The sequence below is a fragment of the Chiloscyllium plagiosum genome, unplaced genomic scaffold (assembly GCF_037043375.1).
Source record: "Chiloscyllium plagiosum isolate Xiang-an unplaced genomic scaffold, Cpla_swu_hap1 HiC_scaffold_21, whole genome shotgun sequence".
NCBI lineage: Eukaryota > Metazoa > Chordata > Chondrichthyes > Orectolobiformes > Hemiscylliidae > Chiloscyllium > Chiloscyllium plagiosum.
In genome coordinates, this window is record NW_028270159.1 from 34816502 (window position 1) to 34840675 (window position 24174).

The 24174-nt window shown below is 39.9% G+C and overlaps 1 protein-coding gene across 1 annotated transcript in view; it reads left to right on the forward strand.

The window, feature by feature from the left end:
* LOC122564606 (uncharacterized) overlaps positions 1-24174 on the forward strand; it is a 272583-nt gene that overhangs the window by 66658 nt on the left and 181751 nt on the right. The window contains exon 6 of the mRNA XM_087998687.1: positions 21771-22634. Coding sequence (XP_087854813.1) covers positions 21771-22634 — 864 coding nt within the window. The remainder of the gene's footprint in view (positions 1-21770; positions 22635-24174) is intronic.

Below are 24174 nucleotides of genomic sequence, written 5' to 3' on the forward strand. Positions count from 1 at the left end.
CATTTCTGTTCTGAATTTACCCCCTCTAATTCTAAGGCTGTGTCCACGGGTCCTAGTCTCCTCGCCTAACGGAAACAATTTCCTAGCGTCCACCCTTTCCAAGCCATGTATTATCTTGTAAGTTTCTATTAGATCTCCCCTTAATCTTCTAAACTCCAATGAATACAATCCCAGGATCCTCAGCCGTTCCTCGTATGTTAGACCTACCATTCCAGGGATCATCCGTGTGAATCTCCGCTGGACACGCTCCAGTGCCAGTATGTCCTTCCTGAGGTGTGGGGACCAAAACTCCAAATGGGGCCTAACCAGAGCTTTTTAAAGTCTCATTTAACTTTAATCTATGCTTTACATAATGATAAAGGTTGTTTTAGTGAATTGAACTAAACTAAAATTGGTTTCCTGAAGTAAAATCCATTGTGTAGCTGAAGGAAATCATAATTTTCAATTTATGGAGCACATTCACTAACCTAGAACAAATATATAATCTTATAGATGGGACATTGGGATAGAATAACACAGGATATATGAATATCAAAATTATGAATAGACAATTCAGTCCTGCAAACTTGTTTGACCATTCAAAGAGATCATGACGCCTCTTTTCTGACCGCACATTCAATTTCTTACATAAATATACACTAATGACTATGTTTTACAGCCAACTGGGATAACCTTGACTGCTAAGAGAGATTATGCAAATACCCAATTTTGCAATTCAGTCTTGACCATCATCTCCTCCAAACCACCACACATTACTATCAGCCAGATTATCTAGCTGTGATCACATTGTTGTTTGTGGGAGCTTTGTTAACAGCTGTGTTCCTTGCATTACAGCAATCTATACTTTCCAACTGGATATAAAGCATTTTGGGATGTCCTGTGGTCATGAAAAATGCTGTTTAAAGTCTTTATTTTGTTGGAGTCTGGGATATTCCATTGCTTTTGAAGGCCCTGAGGCACGATTAAAGTAATACCAGGAAGTGATCTACATCTGGAAATGTATAAATTAATTGCCTACTGAGCAATCTCTGTCTCTTTATCTGTCTCTGCCTCTGTCTGTCTGTCTCTCTCTCTCTCTCTCTCTCTCTCTCCCCCTCCTTTGCTTTCTCAGAGAAGCTTTATTGGCTACATAGCACACTTGTACGCATTCAAAAGATCTGGTTCTGCATAACACAGAGCGGTGAGAGGACCATCATGCAAAGATAAGGAATGCATGCTGAATTAGTCACAAACATGTCGCTGATATCAAATTAAATGTGCAAACTTAAGTTATGGATAACCCAGGAGGCTGAAATCACAAAATATTCACAAAGAAAGAGTTTTTATAAACAGTATCATCAATTGCTCTGCTTTGAAACTTCATAAATAAGGTAAACAAAAAAAAAGACTCATTGTTCCTTCTTCTAAAGTTGATCATATTAAGATTAAATTAGATTACCTACAGTGTGGAAACAGGCCCTTCAGCCCAACAAGTCCACACCGACCCTCCGAAGAGAAATGGACCCCCCTATATTTACCCCTGACTAATCCACCTAACACTATAGGGCAATTTAGCACAGCAAATTCACCTAACCTGCACATCTTTGGACTGTGGGAGGAAACTGGAGCACCCGGAGGAAACCCACGCAGACACGGGGAGAATGTGCAAACTCCACACAGTCAGTTGCCCGAGACGGGAATTGAACCCGGGTCCCTGACGCTGTGAGGCAGCAGTGCCTTATTTACCACAGAACAGAATCAATCTTTAACTAAGATAAACCTATATGTCACAGAATAGATCTTTATTTCTGTCTGGTTATGCCACTTTTTAGTTTGTTTACTTCTGTGGTGATTCTTCTCATTTTAATCATCGCATTTTCTAACACTCACTAAATGCAAACATGTCACTTCATCGGGAGGTTTTCTCGGAAATGTCGCCTTAATTGTGGGATAATTAGGCCTTGTTGTTTTTCATTTGTCTATCAAATTCACCAATCAAAATGCATAACAACCATTAGAAATGTAACCATAAAAAAACTATTACAGCCTCAATGTAGTCAATGCTTAGTACTGGGCATCAATCCCCAGTAAGCGTTGGTTCCCAAGTGTGATATTCTGCCCAATTTAAATATCTCACTGTGAATAACATTGCAGTCAGCCTCACTGATAAGGAGAACGTTTTTGCAAAGGTGTAACCAATCCACTTCATTACATAATCATACTTCACATTTTTTAATCAGAAAAGTTATGAAAAGAACATTGCTATCACATAATAATAATAATACCTTGGACAGCTGTGTAATATTTCCAGGTTGGTTAGCCAGTGACAGCCATGATACCATTTGGGGGAATAAAGATGTGTATTTACCAGTGAAGCACATCATTGTTCCTAATAATGTAGAATCCATCTTAGTGCATAAAGTGATGAACCAAATTTGTATTAAAACAAATTATCTTTACCATATACTGGCAAGGCATTCACTTTATGACACATCACATTATATAGCACACAAAATATGTTCAATGTGTTAAAATGCAGAGAATTCATCCCCCTTTGTACAGAAACCAAGTTGACCATTATAATCTGATAATAAATGAGTCAGATTGGCAATGAGCATGTTCTTCTGGGATCAATGCTCTGATCAGCTCTATGATATTTATCATTCATATCACTATAGGTTCTCAGTTAGCAGCTAATAAATGTAACTAGTATTTACAGAATATTTGACAGAATTGTAACTAGTTTATTATAAAGAATACTTAGACATAGAATAATTAAAGGTGCTGAAGGAAGCCATTTGGGCCATTGAATCCATGCCAGCTCAACATGGAGCAATCCAATCAGTTTCACTTCCTGCTCTATCACCCTGATTGTTTATTTCCTTCAACTGTTCATCCAAAAGCCCCTCCAGAGCACGTTCTTTGCAAAGTCTTAAATCTCTGCTTCCTGGTCCTAGAACTATCAGTTAACAGAAAAAAATTTATCTCACCTGCATCTGAACTTGTACACCTTTCTCAAATTTCCCTTCAATCTCCTTTACTTCAAGGAGACAACTCGTTAATAGACTATCCAATGAATCATACTCCCCTGCTACTTCCCTAAGATATATATATTATTTCATTTCATATATTTTTCATTTTCTTTTGAGGTTCAGGCTGCTTCTACCATCCTTTCAGGCAACTCAATTCAAATAGCAACAATTCACTCTGTGAAAAAAACATTTTGCAATCTCACCTCTGGTGGTTTTTGTCAATCACCTTAACCTCTATCCTCTTATTACAGTCTGGAATGTTGTAACTATAGGTCAATTGCTTTAGAATTATTGCATTGATGTTAGTTTTTGTTTTGCATCCGTGTAAAGTGTAAGATATGAAGGCACTACTTTGAGTGCAGGCCAGTGTGCACAGACACATTGAGTTAAGTGTGTACTGTTTTAATCCTTCACATAATTACAGCCACGGGATACGATTAGTTATTACAGAGATCACTGGAACATTTCAGGATTCATTTTTCTTGATAAAGTGAATGGAGACTTGGCTGTTCCCTAATACAGTAGAATTTGAATGCCTCAATATGAGTATGAAGAAAGTTACTTTTGTTATAAAATTAGGTGTAATTTACAACAGAGTGGCGGAAGTCAGATCGGAGCAGGGAGGCTGTTGGGAAGGCAAGTGATTGCTTTTAAGTAGGTGTGCTCTATGGTCAGGACCAGGGATGCAAGATATACCAAGAAATAGATATGGCATGTTAGAAAGACAAGGTCACAGTGATCATGGGCGACTTCAATATGCAGGTGGACTGGGTGAATAATGTTGCCAGTTGGATCCAAAGAAAGGGAATTCATGGAATGCTTACAAGATGGCATTTCAGAACAGCTTGTGATGGAGCCCACAAGAGACCAGGCTATTCTGGACTTAGTGCTATGTAATGAGCCAGACTTTATAAAAGCTCTTAAAGTAAGGGAACACTTAGGAGACAGCGATCATAATATGGTAGAGTTCAGTCTGCAGTTTGAAAGAGAGAAGGCAAAATTGGAAGTAATGGTGTTACAATTAAATAAAGGTAATTACAGAGGCATGAGAGAGGAACTGACGAAAATTGACTGGAAGCAGAGCCTAGTGGGGAAGACAGTAGTGTAACAATGGCAGGGGTTTCTGGGTGTAATTGAGGACACAGTACGGAGATTTATCCCTGAAGAAAGAAAGACTATCCGGGGGGATTAGACGACCATGGCTGACAAAGGAAGTCAGGAAATGTATCAAAGAAAAAGAGGCAGCGTATTAAGTGGCCAAGAGCATTGGGAAATCATAAAATTGGGAAGGCTACACAAACAAACAGAGGATAACAAAGAGAGAAATAATGGAGGAGAGGATCAAATATGAAGGTAGGCTAGCCAGTAATATTAGAAATGGTAATAAAAGTTTGTTTCAAACATAAGAAACAAACAAGAAGCAAAAGTAGATTTTGGGCCGCTCCAATTAATGCTGGAAGACGAGTGATGGGAGATAAGGAATATCTGAAGAACTTAGTAAGTACTTTGCATCAGTCTTCACAGTGGAAGACATGAGTAATATCCTAACAATTATGGAGAGTCCAGGGGCAGAGATAAGTATGGTAAGGCAATACAAAAGAGGAAGTGCTAGAAAAGTTAAAAGGTCTAAAAATTGATAAATCTCCTGGCCCTAATGGGCTACATCCTAGAGTTCTGAGGGAGGTAGCTGAGGAAATAGCAGAGGTGTTGATTGTGATCTTTCAAAAGTCACTGGAATCAGGATTGGAAAATGACTGTTGTAACCCCCTTGTTTAAGAAAGGATGAAGACAAAAGATGGAAAATTATAGGCTGATAAACCTAACCCCAGTAATTGGTAAAATTCTAGAAACCATTGTTAAGGATGAGATTTCTAAATTCTTGGAAGTGCAGGGTCGGATTAGACCAAGTCAGCATGGATTTAGTAAGGGGAGGTAGTGTATGACAAACTTGTTAGAATTCTTTGAAGAGGTAACAAGTAGGTTAGACCAGGGAAACCCAGTGGATATTATCTATCTAGACTTCCAAAAGTCCTTTGATAAGGTGCCTCATGGGAGACTGCTAAGTAAGGTGAGGGCCCATGGTGTTCGTGGTGAGCTACTGGCATGGATTGAGGATTGGCTGTCTGACAGAGGGCAGAGAGTTGGTTCAAAATGTTCTTTTTTGGAACGGCAGCGGTGACAAGTGTTATCCCACAGGGTTCAGTGTTGGGGCCTCAGCTATTCATTTATATATTAATGATCTGGATGAAGGGATTGTAAGTATTCTGGTGAACCTTGCCAATGATACAAAGTTAGGTTGACAGGCAGGTAGTACTGAGGAGGTGGGGAGGCTGCAGAAAGATTTAGACAGTTTAGGAGAGTGGTCGAGAAAATTGCTGATGAAATTCAACATGAGTAAATGCGAGGTCTTGCACCTTGGAAGAAAGAATACAGGCATGGACTATTTTATAAACCGTGAGGAAATTCATAAAGCCAAAGTACAAAGGGATCTGGGAGAGCTAGTCCAGGATTCTCTAAAGGTTAACTTGCAGATTGAGTCCGTGATTAAGAAAGCGAATGTAATGTTGTCATTTATCTCAAGAGGGTTGGAATATAAAAGCAGCGATGTGCTTCTGAGACTTTATAAAGCTCTAGTTAGGCCCAATTTAGAATACTGCATCCAATTTTGCTCCCCCCACCCCACCTCAGGAAGGACATAGTGGCACTGGAGCGTGTCCAGCAGAGATTCACACAGATGATCCCTGGAATGGTAGGCTGAACATATGATGAATGGCTGAGGATCCTGGGATTGTATTCATTAGAGTTTAGAAGGTTGAGGGAAGATCTAATAGAAATGTACAAGAAAGTACATGGCCTAGAAAGGGCAGATGCTGGAAGCTGTTTCTGTTAGGCGGGGAGACTCGGACATGAGGAGACATTTCTTCAGCTAGAGAGTGGTGAGCCTGTGGAATTCATTGCGACAGAGTGCAGTGGAGACCGGAACGTTAAATGTCTTCAAGGTAGAGATTAATGAATTCTTGATCTCATGAGGAATTAAGGGCTACGGGGAGAGTGGGTTAGTTGAAATGCCAATCAGCCATGATTAAATGATGGAGTGGACCGATGGGCCAAATGGTGTTAATTCCACTGGTATGTCTTGTGGTTTATAGGTGTATAATTTGGTATCTACTATCTCTACATTGAAACCAAATTCCTGATTCAATAGTAAATTGCATGAGTAATGCTAGCTCTTAACTGAGAATAGACTTCCCATCTCAATTACAACACTAAGAACTGGGTCACATAATGTTTAGCGTTTTCCCACTTCAAAACATCTGAGACAAAATGGGCCACCATTGGAATTGTGATTACCTTCGGACATTTGGTTTCTCAAAGGAAGTATGTTCATTTATTTTACCTTCAAACAATCTTAATCCTTAAACTAGAAGTTAAATTCCCAAAACATATGAATCATGAAATTTAATATTCATAACATTCACCTTGATTTCTACTGAATTGACACGTTAATCCACATGTAATATAGCCCCAAGCATGGGCCAAGAATGTGCTAACAGGATAACTATGTGAAATTAATTTGCCTCATTTTGATATAGCAAGTTCTGCAATAGCATATTACCTAAAAGTCATTGGTTACGCCTTAATGGCAAATCAGATAAATATTGATTTTTAAAACTATAGACACATCCTTATTTGTTTAGTTATAATCTGTCACTGAATTGTACGCCAATGAATTGACAAGCAGAGCATATTATAACACATGCAACATCTGGCAAAGAACCATACACTTTTCTGTTTATAAATTTTCCAAGGGAGAAGTATACATTTTACATATTGGTGTTTCCAAACTATTGTAGCGTGAATAGGGTGTCATTGTGGACATATTTTCTTGAGGATTAGCAAACGTGGAAACATTCATCTTAAATAGAAACATATTAGAATAGTAAATCGAGTTACATCACAAGGTTGATTTTTAGGATCTATCCTGACTCTGGAAGTAATTACATGTCACAGGATAAAAGAATGTTTTAAGGAAATAAAATGTATTCTTTTTTAAAAATGCATCAATATACTTTGTAAAAAGGCTGCCAGACTCCATTCAATTCCAAACTCCAGATTGTTATTATTATAGTAAACACTACATCGTGACTTACTATGCACTTTCATTACATTTCTAATGATATGCTGAAACATGCAAAGCTAATTCAAGCTGAGCAAGTTTTTAGGTTCATGATGGAAATAGTCTCTGTAATAGCATTCTTTTCTGTGAACATTTGGTTTATTTTAGTCCTGGAAGAAATTTTTTTTGTTGTTGTTGTTGCGTTATGTTCTAGGTAGCGATGACTAACTTTTAAAACAAACTCCTAGTTTGTCTCAAAACGTAATTGTGCCACAATATTTCACATTTTTAACAGAAATCTTTACTATTCAGGAGTTAAGCAAAGCAAATACTACTAACTTCCCTGCAAAATCATAAGTGGGTCTGAATAAAGTAGTGAAATTGTGCTTTGACGTGAAAGCTGTATCGATACTTTAGGACCTTTCCTTGTTTACCAAAACTCTTCTTTGATCTGAAGAAATTGCATGAGTAATGCTAGCTCTTAACTGAGAGTAGACTTTCTGTCTCAATTACAACACTAAGAACTGGGTCATCTAATGTTTAGTGTTTTCCCACTTCAAGCCATCTGAGACAAGATGGGCCACCATTGGAATTGTGATTACCTTCGGGCATTTGGTTTCTCAAAGGAAGTATGTTGATTTATTTTACCTTCAAACAATCTTAATCCTCAAACGAGAAGTTAAATTCCCAAAACATATGAATCATGAAATTTAATATTCATAACATTCACCTTGATTTCTACTGAATTAACATCACAAGTGAATGTAACCTACAGATAGTGGATTGATGATCATAATATATAGCACATAAACTAATGCTTGCAGAAATGAATTAATAGCCTGATCACAATGTATCATGATACTGCGTTAAAAGCTGCAAAACATCCTGACATGGGTCAATGATCTCCATCTTAGTAGATCCTTGCACAGAGTATAACAGACCTTCTAGTTATTCATGAGAACTTTAAAGTAGAGTAGGATGGATCTGAGAGGCAATGCAGTTCAGTGAACACAATGTTAACATGAATAAGCTCAATTTATTTAGGATGCGTACAGCAGCAATTTGGGTGATTTAATTATAAAGTATGTGGAAGTTGGCAGTCTGGCCAAGAATCAATTAGAGCAGTTTTAGTCTAGTGGTGAAAAAAATCCTCCAAGTGTTCAGCAGCACCGAGGTTGAGACAGATGTGGAGACAGGTGATAGATGAACTTGGAAATTGGTGGGCTTGTCTTTTGTTAGTACTCTGGATTTGGTGTCTCAAAACAGCTCATTACCAATGCCTGTGTACCTTTTTGTGTTGTGTCTATGGTCTCAACTGTATTTAGAGTTGCTACCTTTTACCAAATTACTTATCAGACTGTGGACACAGTAAGATGGCACCTTCCCAGAGGAAGAACTAGTGAAACTTGCAAATGACACATACTGGTCCAAAATGCCTTGTGTACTTCAAAATGGAGGAACAGTACTTTTGTTTCCAATTATTGGGTAGTTTGTTGTTTTTTTCCCACTTTCGGTTAAACTGGGCCTTACCTTTGATTCTGGAGAACCCCAGGATCTATCCTTGACTGCCTGCTATTTCTCATCTACATGCTATCCCTTTGTGACATCACTCAACAGTATGCCCAGTTCCATCTCGCTACTGGATTCCCAATTTGTCACACTGTTTGCCTGACATCCAGTACTGGGTGGGCAGAAACTTTCCCGAATTAAATATTGTAAAGACTGAAGTTATTGTCTTTGCACCCAGATGTAGACTCCATTCCCGTGAAGGGCAGCAGCTTTTGAGCATCAGCAACACCAAAGAGAAAGGTGCTGTTAAGGCATTGAGGGAATCTCAAAGAAGCCTCAGCATGGAGGTTTACTTAAAGGTGAAATAGTACGTTTTATTTTCAAAGGGGCCCAAGAAGCGAGTAGGCACTTTGGTAGAAAAGAAACCTTGTGAGTGGGAGCATTTGATGCCAGCAGCCCCCTCTCTGTGGGTGGAGTCTCCAGCCCTGATGACCCATTGACCTACAACAGTGAAGTTAACTCCATTGAGGTAACAGCCTCACTGTGCAATAGGGACTGTACCAGCAGCAAAATAGCTTCCAAAGTACCTTGAATTTAGGTCTTAAATATTTAAATGGCTGCCTGTCTATGGCCAATGGACTGAGGAGTGGCAGATACAGTTTAATTTTGATAAATGGGTGGTGTTGCATTTTGGTAAGGCAGATAAAGACTAGATTAGATTCCCTAAGTGTGGAAACAGGCCCTTCGGCCCAACATGTCCACACCGACCGTCTGAAAAGTAACCCATCTCTCTCTGACTAATGCACAATTTAGAATTGCCTATTCACCTGGCCTGCACATCGTTGGACTGTGGGGGGAAACCAGAGCACCCGGAGGAAACGCACACAGACACGGGGAGAATATGCAAACTCCACACAGACAGTTGCCCAAGGCTGGAATCGAACATATGTTCCTACTACTGTGAGGCAGCAGTGCTAACCACTGAGCCACCATGCTGCCTGGGTAGGACTTATATACTAGGAGAAAGTGAGGACTGCAGACGCTGAAGATCAGAGTCAAGCGTGTGGTGCTGGAAAAGCACAATAGGTCAGGCAGCATCCGAGGAGCAAGAGAATCACCGTTTCGGGCATTAGCCGTTCATCAGTAATTCCTGATGAAGGGCTTATGCCCGAAACATTGATTCACCTGCTCCTCGAATGTTGCCTGACCTGCTGTGCTTTTCCTGCGCCACACTCAGGACTTATATAATTATCGGTAGGTCCAGGGAGTGTTGCCAAACAAAAAGATCTTGAGATGCAGGTTCACAGTTCCTTGAAAATGGAGTTGCAGCTAGCTGGAAGAATATTTGCCTTTAGTGGTCAGTGCATTGAGTACAGGAGTTGGGTGGTCATGTTGCAGCCCTCGTTTGGAATAGTGCATTCAATTCTGGTCTCCTGCTATAGGAAAGATAGTGTTAAACCTGAAGGGGTTCAGAAAAGATTTACGAGGATGTTGCCGGAGTTTGAATGTTTGAGCTATAGATTGGGGCTATTTTCCCTGGAGCATCAGAGGCTGAGGGCTGACCATAAAGAGGTTTATAAAACCATGAGGGGTATAGGCAGTGTGACTCGCCAAAGTCTTTTCCCCAGGTTAGGGCAGTCCAAAACTAGAGGGCATAGGATGAAGGTTAAAAGGGACCTAACGGGCAATATTTTCATGCAGAAGGTGCTGTGCGTGTGAAATGAGCTGCTAAAGGAAGTGGTGGGGGCTGATAAAATTACAATATTTAAAAGGCACCTGGATGGGTATATGAATGGGAAAGATTTAGAGGTATATGGGCCAAGTGCTGGCAAATGGGACTAGATTGGGTGGTGAGTGCCTGGAACATGCTGCCAGAGGAGGTGGTGGAAGCAGAAACAATTGCAGCATTGAAGGAACACCTGGATGAATACTTGTATTGTTCTCTGTTCTATTAAATTCGGATATCCAGTCAGCATGGATAAATTAGACCGAAGGTCTGTTTCTGTGCTGTATTCTAAGTGGGCTGTCAAGTTGCAACTCAGCCCAACTCTCGGAAATGTTTGTGATGGCAGGAATAATTAAGGTGCTCTGTGACATCGATTGAGTTCATGAAAAACACTACCTAATATAAATTATTTCATAGCCATTGAAAAAAAGGCTTTGAACGCCTGTTGCTTTTCTTCCAGTTTCTTCACATTCATTGAACTAGCCCGAAGATTAGTTTCATCGTGTAAGAATAAGATAAATTCTGAATTATTTAATTCTTAGTCAAATAAAACTATGAAACTGAACTAGCCTGAAGATTAGATTCATAGTTTTATTTGACTAGAAATTAAATAATTCAGAAATGTATCTTGCTCTTATACTATTTAACAAACATGCAAAGGAACTCAAGTTGACACCATGAATTTTTGATATTGTTCTTTTCAGAAGTTATCTGATCTTCCGATGCCTTGTAGGATAGAGCTACACTGGGCACATCTGAAAATTGGTTGCAAGAATTGGGTAAACTCATTATAGTCCTACCAGACCATAGGGCTGTTCTCTCATTAGCAAGAGATGACTGGTGGTCATTTAAACTTAAGGTCACCATACTTCAGGTGAGCAGAGTCCTTCACAGGTAATTTCAGCAGATACAGGAATTGAACCCACATTGTATCAGACATCCAGCCAACTAAACTAACCAAAGCCCTTATGGAAAAATGTCCTTTCATTGACAAAGAAAATAGATTGAAGACAAGCAGTTGTTTTCCTTTAAAGGTTGTATTATTCAATGCCTTAAAAGAAAGTTATTGTTTAGACTTACACTGTCAAAATTATAGCTTAAAGTTATGAATTGGTAGTAATTTTGTTTCAAAGTTTGTTGTGGGTTGAAAGTGTTTTTATAGTGAATTAAACAATGCAAGAGCATTCTGTTTCAATTCATGGCCAACATTTCAGCATTTTAAAAATAAACCTGGCAAGACTGCAACATTTTCTTATCAACTGGTAATTATATGCTTCCAGTCATGATTTATTTCCCAATTAAGCAGACTACCACTGTTTTCTATGCAAACTCATATTTCATATTTTAATTATATACACTAACGCTCACTTTGGCTCCAGAATTTTTACCAGAGTCGACACAGTTAATAAGCTGTCTGCCAGAAAATATCAAGAGTGTCTCATACATTACAAAAGCCATGTTCATGCATCTTCCATTTCTCATGGTATGTCTCATATCTGATTTAACATCATATCTGTGTCATAGCATTCTTTGCATGTATATGGTAGAATTATATAGTAGCAATGAGGAATTAATAATAACATTAATTAGGTTGTTGTGTCACCATAGTTTTAGCAGACCTTAGGGGTTGCTATCTTATTGGACAAAAGCGACTGATGGTAACTTAACCTGAACCTTGGGCAAGGGGGTATGTTGAAAAGGAGAGTCCTTCATGATAACCTCAGACTGATGATGGGAACTGAACTCATGCTGTTAACATCACGCTGCTCTGTACACCAACAAACCAGCCAATCAAGCTAAACCGATTCCCCTATTTTGGATCAGGATTTATTTTTGGTTGGATGCTTTGGGTATTTTAATTATTACTTAAGCTTTTGCTCACTGATGGCAGTATGACTGCAAAGGAAATATCTGTCTTAACACAGAATTTTCCATGGATTATTGGGAGGTTGACAGTAAATATTTTGCATGTAATGTTAGCTTATGATAGACTTTACCACATGGAGTGATCAAAGCAGTCAATGGTACAGAAGTAACCATCTGTTTTTGAATGTAAATTGAGGCTGTTGTGTCTATGGTTAAGGGAGTAAATGAGAGGCAATTTGCTGGCATGGAAATATCATGCCTGGTTCTTGGAATCACTGAATTCCAGATGTGCACCATGCATGCTCTGGATGGGTGTGCTATGGTTTGGAGGCAGTCTTTATTTTAGAAGCAGCCTGGGTGGGATGTTCCAGAGGTGCACCCAACTATAGCTCCAACAGATGACAGAGAACATTAAAGTTTCTGTGTGGGTTAAAGCATAATTCTTCTTCTTTGGATCTTGGGTTCAAGTCTATTCCCACATAACAGTCTTAATGTGGTGCAAGCAAGTTGTATCATGATGGTATATTTATTTGGAGAAAGTGAGGACTGCAGATGCTGGAGACCAGAGTTGAAAAATGTGATGCTGGAAAAACACAGCAGGCCAGGCAGCATCCGAGGAGCAGGAGAATCGATGTTTCGGGCATAAGCCCTTCTTCAGGAATTTATTTATATATTTATTTGCTAGTGTACTGAAAAATTCGACCAAATAATTCTAAATACTTGATCAATGAAGTTATCTTAATGTTTGGATTGTTTAACATCTGTTAGCTATAGATTTATATTTCAGTTCCTCAGCTTAACACCACTTTTGAAATCCCAATCCTTCACTCCACCAGGCCTAGCTGTCAAATTCTGGAATTCTCTTGCTTAGTACCTTTACCTTACCACCTCCTGATTTCTCTAGGACAAACCCTTGGTCATCCAGTCCTATCTGGTTTGACTGTTTATACTGAAACAAAGAACTGCAGATGCTGGCGATCTGAAGCAAAAGCAGAAATTACTGGCAAAACTCAACAGGTCTGGCAGCATCTATAGGAAGAAAGTAGAGTTAACATTTCACCTCCTGGTGACTCTTCATCATAACTCAGTTTTGGTTTGACTGTCTTCCTTCTCCCTTAGCCCTTGCTAAGGTTGCTTTCTAAGTGGTTGCTGTTTGAAACAATAATCCTATCACTTAAAACATTGGTGAATGAGAAGAAAAGCAAAGTCCTTCCTGATGAAGGACTTATGCCTGACACATCAACTCACCTGCTTCTCAGATGCTGCCTAACTTGCTGTGCTTTTCCAGTGCCACACTTTTCAACTATCGGAGTTGGGATGTCATGTTGTGGCTGTACAGGACATTGTTTCGGCCATTTTTGGAATACGGCATACAATTCTGGTAGACCTTCTATGGGAAGGATGTTGTTTACCTTGAGAGGGTGCAAAAAAAGTTTCCGAGGATGTTGACGGGACTGGAGGGTTTAAGTTATAGCATTCGAGGCTAAGGGGTGACCTTTTAGAGGTTTATAAAATCATGAGGGGCATGGATAAGGCGGATAGCCAAGGTCTTTTTCCTGTGGTGGGGAAGACCAAAACTTGAGGGCATAGGTTTAGGGTGAGAGTGGAGAAATTTTAAAAAGACCTGAATGAGCAACTTTTTCACACAGAGATTGGTGCATGTAGGGAACATGTTGCGAGAGGAAAGTGGTGGAGGTGGATACAATTACAACATTTAAAATGTATCTGAATGGGTATATGAAGGATATGGGCCGAATGCTGGCAAATGGGACTAGGTCAGATTGGGATGTCTGGTTGGTGCAGGCAAGTTAGATTGAAAGTTCTGTTTCCGAAGTGTATAACTGTATGACTCTATGGAGGTCATATGGAGCATGCTTTATTTGTAGAATTAATGGTTTTCTTTACTGTGTTTTTTTTAACCCTTCTGGACACCTATTCAGCCTTGGAAGTCCAGCCTGTGATAAATGCAGTCAACATATTTGAAATTACTGCAATATTGTTTTGTTTTGCTATTTTAAAACATTTGTTAACCCATTTTAGGTCACTGAGACAATGAACAGGTTAAAATGATGCATAGAATTACACATTACTGTATTAAATTTCCTTACCTCATTCTTCATAGAATTTCATTTGTAAAGAAAATCAAGCCAAACTGTGAGAAATCCTTTATAATGTCTTAAAATCTGTGTTTTCCATGTCTGCTTTTATCAGACACTGGCATGTGTATTTGTCTAGCATACTTTCTTTTTCTCTGTGATAAGTGTTCAGCTACAACAGATAGTTAAGATTTTTTTACTGTTAAACATATCTCTGTCTGACTGCTACCAGTACCTTATTAAAGCCTGGTTTACTGTTGAGTGCTGAATCTTTATTGAATCCCCAGATGCTTGCATGTATGAAACTCCTCAAAGAGTTTTACCCAGTTTACTGGCACTTGAAACCCATCCAAAAATTTCACTTGCATTGTTTTACAATGTGTTAGCCCTGGAAATGGCAGAGTGTGTGCAATCCCAGTTAGTCTCGATGACACATCGGAAGAAAATGTCATAAATGCAAATTCACTTGTATTGAAGAGCCATTTGGAAGCTCAGAACAAAAATAAAGCTTTTTTTCTTCACTTTCCAGGGGGTTAACGACCAGTCAGATAACAACTGTGGGTGAAATTTCATTATGACATTTCAATCATTGAAGCATTTCCTCAACAGCATTAGAAAGGGCAGGGCTTGAATGTGGTCTTCACTTAAAATGTCATTCAGCTACTTAGTTCCATATGTTTGGATCTACTTCGAGCAGTTGATACAGCCTCTCAGCACCATGGTGAAGATCTATTTAATGATCTGTTTATTTGTTACTTTGGCACGGCAGACTGCTATTGTTAACGGTGACAACAATACGGTAGGAAAATCTATTTATAATTAGTATTAACACAAAAGCATTCTGCCTCTTGAAGTATAGCACAGCTTTGCACATTGTCCTGTAGTCTTGGAAGACAGTTTGGCTCCTGGATTTGTTTAAGTATCCATGTTAAAATATATTTTCTGAAAGGTTTATAAAGCTTGCATTATTATTAAGTAGCCAAGTTTAAAAGTAAATAGCTACAGACTTTTCCAGGATACTTTTATCCAAATAATAGCTTAACTTGAATGTTAAACATGACTTTCATTAGTATTGATCCATCAGCAAATATGCAATAACGTGATAACTTTGAAAATCTCCATTTGTTCAGTTCAATTATTCATTCTATTCTGTTGACAACAGTCCATTTGTCTCACATCAGATTTTCAAAGAAGATGTTGCATCTTCTGTGGAAATATATTTGAAAGAAGGGAACATTTTCACTTTTTGTTTGGTTATATAAGTTTGCATGCTCGTACTGCGGGCAATATCTTAGTTCCTAGAAAGTGGAGTAGCAGGTAAATAGGATAGTGAAGAAGACATTTGGTATGATTTCCTTTATTGGTCAGAGCATTAAGTACAGGAGTTGGGAGGTAATATTGCGGCTGTACAGGACATTGGTTAGGCCACTTTTGGAATATTGCATGCAGTTCTGGTCTCTTTCCTATCGGAAGCATGCTATGAAACTTGAAAGGGTTCAGAAAAGATTTACAAGGATGTTGCCAGGGTTGGAGGATTTATAGCTATAGGGAGAGGCTGAATAGGCTGGAGTTGTTTTCCCTGGAGCAAAGGAGGCTGAGGGGTGTTCTTATAGAAGTTTATAAAATCATGAGGGGCATGGCTAGGGTTAATTGACAAGGTGTCTTCCCTGGGGTGAGGGAGTCCAGAACTAGAGGGCATAGGCTTAGGGTGAGAGGGGAAAGATTTAAAAGGACCTAAGGGGCAATATTTTGATGCATGTATGGAATGAGCTGCCAGTGGAAGTGGTGGAGGCTGGTATAGTTACAATATTTAAAAGGCACCTGGATGGGTAAATGAAGAGGAAGGATTTAGACTGGCATAGGCCAAATGCTGGCAAATGGGAATAGATTAATTTAGGATACCTGATCAGCATGGACAAGTTGGACTGAAGGGTCTGTTTCCATGCTGTACTTCTCCATTACACTATGACTGTACTCCCGGGATCTATGCATTGTTATATCTTCTTCCTCAAATCAAGGTAAGTAATGGGAAGCGAATTTATTATCTAACATTTAAGGTCAACTGTAATAATCACCTGATCAGAGAAGCAGTGTTGACTCTAATTCAAAGTAGAGCTAGTTCCTGAGTTGGTGAGCAGTCTGATTGCTTAATTGATAGTTGATAGGTGAGTCATTGTCTTAGCTTGAGTCATGAACTATATCATTCCTCAGCAGTGTGCAGCTTAAAAATCAAATCACAAGCCCGACTCCCTGAAATATCATTGCACTGAACTTTAAATTTGAAAGTGATTGTTCTTGTGGAAACACAGCACTCAATCTGAAATTCTCTGAAATGAGTAAATGTTTCTGTACCCATTATTACTGCTTACTGAGCACATGAAACATACCATCATCATATTCAAGAATATGAACAATCTGCTCAGAGAAAATGGACTGCAACTTGTGATCAATTGTGCACAGTAATAATGTTCACAGAAAACCGCAAAGATCTATGGACCCGTGAAGGCATGGGCCTCCCTTTTCCCAATGTCAGTTTGACTTAGATACCAAGTTAAGGAATCTCCAAGTGTTTAGCTAGGGAATATCCAACCAATCGCAAAGAAGTGTTCTCACAAACCAAACTAAACAACAACATAAACAATTGTGATATATACATGGGATTGAGATAGAACCTAAATTATCATAGCTTTAAGCTTATTTAGAACCTCTCTTCAGAAATCTAACATTAAACAAACAGAAGGTTGCTCTTTCAGAGCCAGTGAGGCTATTCAATAGTAATTGTGAACATTTTACGCTATTAAAATTTTGGCTACACTTCATTCAGCAAAGCATAATGTTTTCCACTGTTACTGCAAAAAGGCAATGGGCTTGATTTTCAGGAAGCAGATGCCAGACCACATCCAGGTCCCAAACCCATTGCCTGGTTGTCTGGGAACACACATCCCCTAATCAGGCCAGATGCAAGCTTGGCTTCCAGCCAGCATTACCGTGTGCTGCCAGGAAATTGGAACTGACTCCAGAGTTCAATTTTGTTTAACTGCAAAAATTTACTTTATTCATTAGGAGGGAATCTTTATGTGCATACAGTTAATGAAGCCATTCAGGTCTACACTATCTCTACTTGTAATGAAGAAAACAAACATTGGGGTTCGGCTTTCTCTCTGTTTACAATTAAACTCTTGGCATTTAGCTGAGGAATCAGGGAGGGTCTGATTACTGAATGGACCCCAGTTATTCTTTGGCAGAAAAACCTTATATTGGTGGTCTTACCCTACTGCGCCTTGGTAGCAGCTGCCCTAAGCATCAGTGCGTCCCTCAGCACATAGTCCTGGACCTTGGAATGTACCAAACTGCAACACTCAGCCAGAGTCAACTCCTTCAACTGGAAGACCAGCAGGTTTTGGACAGATCAAAGTGCGCCTTTCACTGAGTTGATGGTCCTCCAGGCACAGTCGATGTTTGTCTGGGTGTGTGTCCCAGGGAACAGACCATAGAGCATGGAGTCCTGCATCTCGATGAAAACCACTGCACCTTTCTCCAGACTGCCTTTCCAAAGACACAGTCCAGCAGGAGGCGTCTGACAGTCTCATCCCCTCCCCAGCCATTTCAAGGGCACCATGGGGTGGCACAGAGAGCCCGGGCATGTATAAAAGATCTCATAGGCAGAGCTCTTCTCATCATCAACCAAATCATGTCCTGGTGCTTATTGGAAAGTTCTGGTGATGAGGCATTCGGCCAAATGATTTTAACTGTCTGCTCAGGTAACCACCCAACAGGATCCACCTTCTTCCTGCAGGGTCTCGAGGACGCTACATGCTGACCATTTCCTGATGGATTTATGGTCAAAAGGTGTTTGCAAATTTCTCTACAAGTGACAGATGATACAGAACAGTCTGACTACTTAGAGTGTCCTGCAGCAACAAGGCCAGTCCCATACTTCACATCATCAGGGACAGGTAGATCCTCAGTACATAGTGACACTTGGTGTTTGCATACTGAGAGTCTATGCACAGCTTGATGCAGCTAGACACAAAGGTGGCCATCAGGATGAGGGTGGCATTAGGTATGTTCTTCCACCACTTTGCCCGGTTCTTTATAGATAATGTCCCCTTGTACTCAGTCCATCTTTGGCCTCCAAATGAAGTGAAAGATGGCCCAGTTGACTGCAGTAGCCCAGATTCAGGGAATAGGCCAGACCTGCACCACATAGAGCAACACAGAGTACCTCACACCTGACGACCAGGTTTTTACCCGCAATGGAGAGGGACTGGTGCTCCCATCTGCCCAGTTTCTGCGTCACCTTGGTGATATGCTCCACTAAAGTTTTGGCATATGGCCCGGCCCCTCCGAACCATATTCAGATAATCTGTCCTGACAGTGAGGGGAATGAAGGATTGGGGGCCCAGTTCCCAAAGAACATGGCCTCACTCTTGCCATGATTTCCCTTGGCTCCCGTGACCAGTTTGAACTGGTTGTAGATGCTCGGGAGTCTGTGTACTGACAGCGGATTCGAGCAGAAAACGGCGATGTCATCCATGAACAGGGAGGCTTTGACCTGCAGGCCTCTACTGCCTGGAGTAGTCACTCCTCTCAGGCTCACATCCTTTCTGATAGACTCAGCAATAGGCTCTATACAACACACAAACAAGGCAGGAGAGAGTGGGCAGCCCTACCTGACTGCGGATCTAACTGGGAAGCTTTCCGATTCCCACTGAGACTGCACTAATGCTGTTGGTGTAGAGCAGTCGGATCCAACTACAGATTCCCTTCCCAAAGCCCAATTTGGAGAGCACATCCCACATGTAGGTGTGCGATATCCAAAGGCCTTCTCCTGGTCAAGGCTGATGAGGCAGGCATCCACCCCCCTGCCCTTCGGGTAGGCAATCATGTCCCTGAGGAGTGCTAGATTGTCAGAGATCATCCTGTCTGGTACAGCACAGATTTGGTCGGGGAGAATCACTGATCCCAGAGCAGACCTGACCTGGTTACCGATGACCTTCTACAGGATTTTGTGATCTGCGTCCAACAATGAAAATGGTCATCAATTTCTAATTTCCTCCCTCTCTCCCTTCCGCTTGCAGATGAGGGTGATAATACCTTTCCCCATGGATTCACATATGTTATACATCTCCAGCAGGTCCTGGCCAATCAAGTCCCACAGAGCCGAATACAAATCGGTTAGTAAGCCATCACTTCTGGGAGTTCTATTCTTTTCTAAGGACTCGAGGGGCATGGTCAACTCATCCAGATATAGCAGCTGGTCCAGCCTGTCCTGCGTGCTGTCATCTAAGACCTCAATGGTAGAGGACAGGAATGACTGGGAGTGGTGTGGGGGGCGGGGTTTGCACTATCTATGAGCTTCCTGTCATACAGTGTGGTGTAAAAGGATTTGCTGATCCTCAGGATGTCAGATTGAGATGTTGTTACCAAGCCATCTTCCTCCCTCAGACTGCTGAGCACAGAGCTTCCCCTTTGCACCTTCTGGAAGGAGAATCATGAGCACATCTCATCCTCCTCCATGATGCAGATCCTGGACTGTGAGATTATCTTGAAGGTGTCCGAGGCAAAGAGGGAGGCTCGCTGGCTATTCACTTACTGGAAATCCACGGTGACATCGACCACCATTGTCAGCAGCAGGAGCAGGTTCTGCATGCTTTTCTGGAGTTTGGACAGTTTTCCCCATCTCTCTCACCAGTCTGATGGAGCCTCATGGTTTACCAACCTGTGAAATCTCTTTTGAACTCCTTGATGAGTTCTGGGGTAAATAGTTTCATATTCAACTTCCACATTCCCTTGCTGGCTTGCTGGTCATCCTGTAGGTGACAGTTGGCCAGCAGGAGGCAGTGGTTAGAGAGGAACACCAGTTTGACATCAATAGATTTGACAGGAAAACTATCCTTGAGCAGACAGATTCGTCTGGCTGTGACCTGGTGTATGTGCGCTGCATTTCATCTGCAGGGGGGGCTGAAGACGTCATTTAGCTTGGCAACTTTAACCATTTACATCAGGAATCCGCTCTGGAATGTCCATCCGCATTGATGATGCAGTTGAAGTCTCCAGCCAGGCCTGGATGTCACCAGTGGGACCTGCTGCAGAATGGGCAACCACTGACTTTTTACTGCTGGAGCATATACCTGAAACAGTCTCAGGGGAGCGTTCCTGGGCATAACCTCACAGCAGAATACCCAGGCCAGAGAAGCGACTATCATTGTCCCCCCGAGCAAATCAATGGCCCATGAGGCCCCAAACTCAACCATTTCCTGTAGCTGCTGAGGTGCAGTATCTCACATTCCTGCAGAAACGAGAGGTCTACTATGATATTGGCCAGAAAGCCCAACATGGAAACACATTATGTGTTGGATTTAAAACTACACACGTTAATACTTGTGGTTTTTAAACCCCTTTTAAATTTATACAATTGTTTGAACCCAAAGTCCATTTATCCATGGCCTTATCACTGGGACAGTCCCTGCATCCTCATGGTGTGGGCAAACTGATGGACCCTCACAGAGCTGAGGTAGTTGTCCTGTTCCTCCCTGGGAGTGTTGCCCCAGTCTGTTGTCATCAGGGCAAGGACAGATGAGTTCAATGCTGAAAAACAGACAACAGCCATAAATCAGTTTGCTGCAGTCTGGCAAAGGTGAGGAGGGAAGAGATCAGAGGGCAGCAGCCTAACAGTACAGAAAAGTACGCAAATAACCAATGAAAAGGTAATAAATGTGTTCATCCAAAAATAACTCTTCTTTTGGCTTAAACTTTTCTTCTGAATAAATATGATGTAATGTTTCCTCATTTTCAAAGCACATCCACATCAATCTCAATTGGAAAGTTTAGGTCTGATTTCCATTTGATTCCAGTCAAAAAAGAGCTTAACAACCTGTCTTCTGGAAAAGCGTAGAATCACTGACAGCAGTATTTGCACATTTAAATGATATATGTACGAACTTTAGACATTGGCATCAGTTTCAGAGGAGAAATGACAGCAAACGCTGACAATTTCTCCATCATTACTGCAATAAAATCTGTGCTGTTGTGTAACTGTAGATATAACATAATGTGAAATTTAAATTGAATAAAAGCTTAACAGTGCAACTTGATGTCAAAACTAAATTCTGGAAGCATGCTTCATCTCAAAAGATTGGTTCAAAATATCGCTCATACAGTTTGAAAACAGTAAATGATGAACAGATAGCAGTGCTGACATGAGCTTACATTTTGAAGCAATAGAAGGTGAGACAATAATTTCCCAAAGAAAGCAATATAAATCTTCACTCAGTTTCATGTATTCCACATGCTCTGGACTTCAGTCTGAGTGAATGCATTATTACTCATTATGTTTCTAGATTTAAAAGATAATTAGTTGTTTCTAATTCAACAAACTGCACTTTTTAGAATTATAATTTGTGAAAAAGTTCCCTTTGCTAACTGTTTTCATTTCTCCTCAGGGTTCTGAGTATACAACCCCTAGGACACATGCAAGATCTACCTTGTCTGAGAATCTAGCTCAGGGATCTCCAAGGAAGAATCCTCCTGTGGATATTTCTGTTACAAATACTGGACCAGGATGGCCAATTGAAGATGATCAACATGGTAGCACAGAACTGCTAAACCTTACTTACAATGAAATCGCAAATTCAGGACCAGCCTGGCCTGGTATAAATATCAGCAATCCAACATTCACACTTAATTCTACAGGTATTTCAAATGCTATTCCACAAGTTCTTGATTTCAGAATCAATAAAATGCAGGGAAAGAATGATGACTGGACTAATTTAGAGACTTCTAATAAACTTGATGAACTTATTGGTGAAGAGTTCTACTTATCAAATACAGAAGATCAAGAAGGTATCACAATACATGGAGATAAACAGGATGGGGGGTTAGTGGTGTCTGATGAATCCACAATGTCATTAACCACTCCAAAAGCTTACACAGATTTGCAGACAATTTCATCAATTTCAACACCTCGAGATGTGATCTGGTCTCAAAAGGAGACAGGTTCACAGCAGAAGGAAAACATGTTGGCAGAGCATGATAACCTTGCAGACTCGAAGAGGATGAGGTGGTATGAAGTTGACATTGATCTAGAGGGTGTACGTTTCCAGGGTGAGAACAGCAAAGGAGAAATTGGTTCGAAAACAGTGACCACGGAACTGGATCATATTGAAGAGACGTTCCATTGGGAGAATGACAGACATCATGAAATTTCAAAGAGTGCTGGAAACCAAACAGTGATCCATCCAAATCCCAGAGGGCAAATGAGAAAAAGGATAGGACGTCCTGGGCCACCCGGGCCACCTGGTTCAATAGTAAGTAACCACAAGATCACAGAAAGAGAAACTACAAGGAATTGATATGTCTTTAAGACAAGGTATCATTTATGTAAAATAATAGATGGAGCTGAATATCACATAATTTAAATGAACATAGACAATCTATTATGAAGTCCCCTATTAAATTTGAATCTGAATATTTATACTGTATGTACAAATATAACTGACATCTCTTCAATAAATTAGACAAAAAACATGTGTAGCCTACCACTCAGGAACAGTGATAATGTTTTTGTGCGATAGCTATTTGCCACATTTAATCTTAATTTTAGAATTTATTCCGGTCTCTAGGTTTGCTTTTTAATGACACCATATCTTCCTCTTGAGCCAATAAATATGCAGCACAAAAAGTCCCTGATGGTTAATGCAGTGATTCCTCGAGATCAGCTTGAATCTGTGACCTATCACCAGTGGACAAAGAAGGAAGACAAGTAACAATATTAGAAATATGAAAAAGATTTACACTGTACATATAAAACCTTTAAACTTTATTCATATTGGGGATATTGGTAGGCAGTAGGTTGTTTGATACAATTTTATTAAATCACAACTGTAACCACAAATCTCTCCAGGTTATGTTTTTCTCATTATTTCTCTTTCATGTGTTTTTTTTTTCCCAGTTATGTATGAAATATGGAACCAGAAATGTATTTATCAGGAAATAATTTAAGAGTTAATTTAATTTAAGAAAACAATTTTGCATAAAGCTCTTGACAATCATTATTACTATAATACCAAAATGTCTACTTTATATTCAAGCACAGATACAGAAATATGCTTGAATGAATCCTTTGGTTATTCATACCAATCTCTGAAACCCATGATTCATAATATCTAAGATAATCACTAGGTTACAAACAATTCCAGATTGTGATCCATCTCATATCAAAAAACATTTTTCAAATAATTTTATTGAAAAATTAGTCAAATTTTGCTTCTATCCCTGGTTTATGTCTTCTTGGATTAAGGTCAATGAAAAGGTCTTATGTTTCAGTGCTTAGTATTTACTCATCATGGTACTTCTACAAGCCACTCATGGCCGTATGAATGGAATGTGTAATTCTTCAATACCAGTCTTTCACATCAGAGAAATGACGTGGCAGGAGTAATAGCTCTCATTACCTGAATGGCAAATAGATCAATATACACAATATTAAAATGCAATAAATAAAACAAACCATTTCATGTCATTCTCTTATGACGAAAGAAAAAGTGGTTCTCTGTTCCTGTTTGCAATTTAAATCTCAGAAGTTAAATAAACCAAAATAAGTAGAATACATATGGTTTAGATCATGTTCATTTGAAGATTGGCTTAAGTATCACCTCTTGTTATTACACACTCAGCGCACTAACCCCAACTATCCACATGTCTTGTGGAAATATTTCCTCCACAAGTGATACTTATGCAAAATGTATACATTCTGTCATTCTTTACAATGGCACAATTTGAATTGAAATAAATATTGTCTTTAACAGTTAATGGACAGTTTCTATCATTAGAATTTCCTTAAAACTG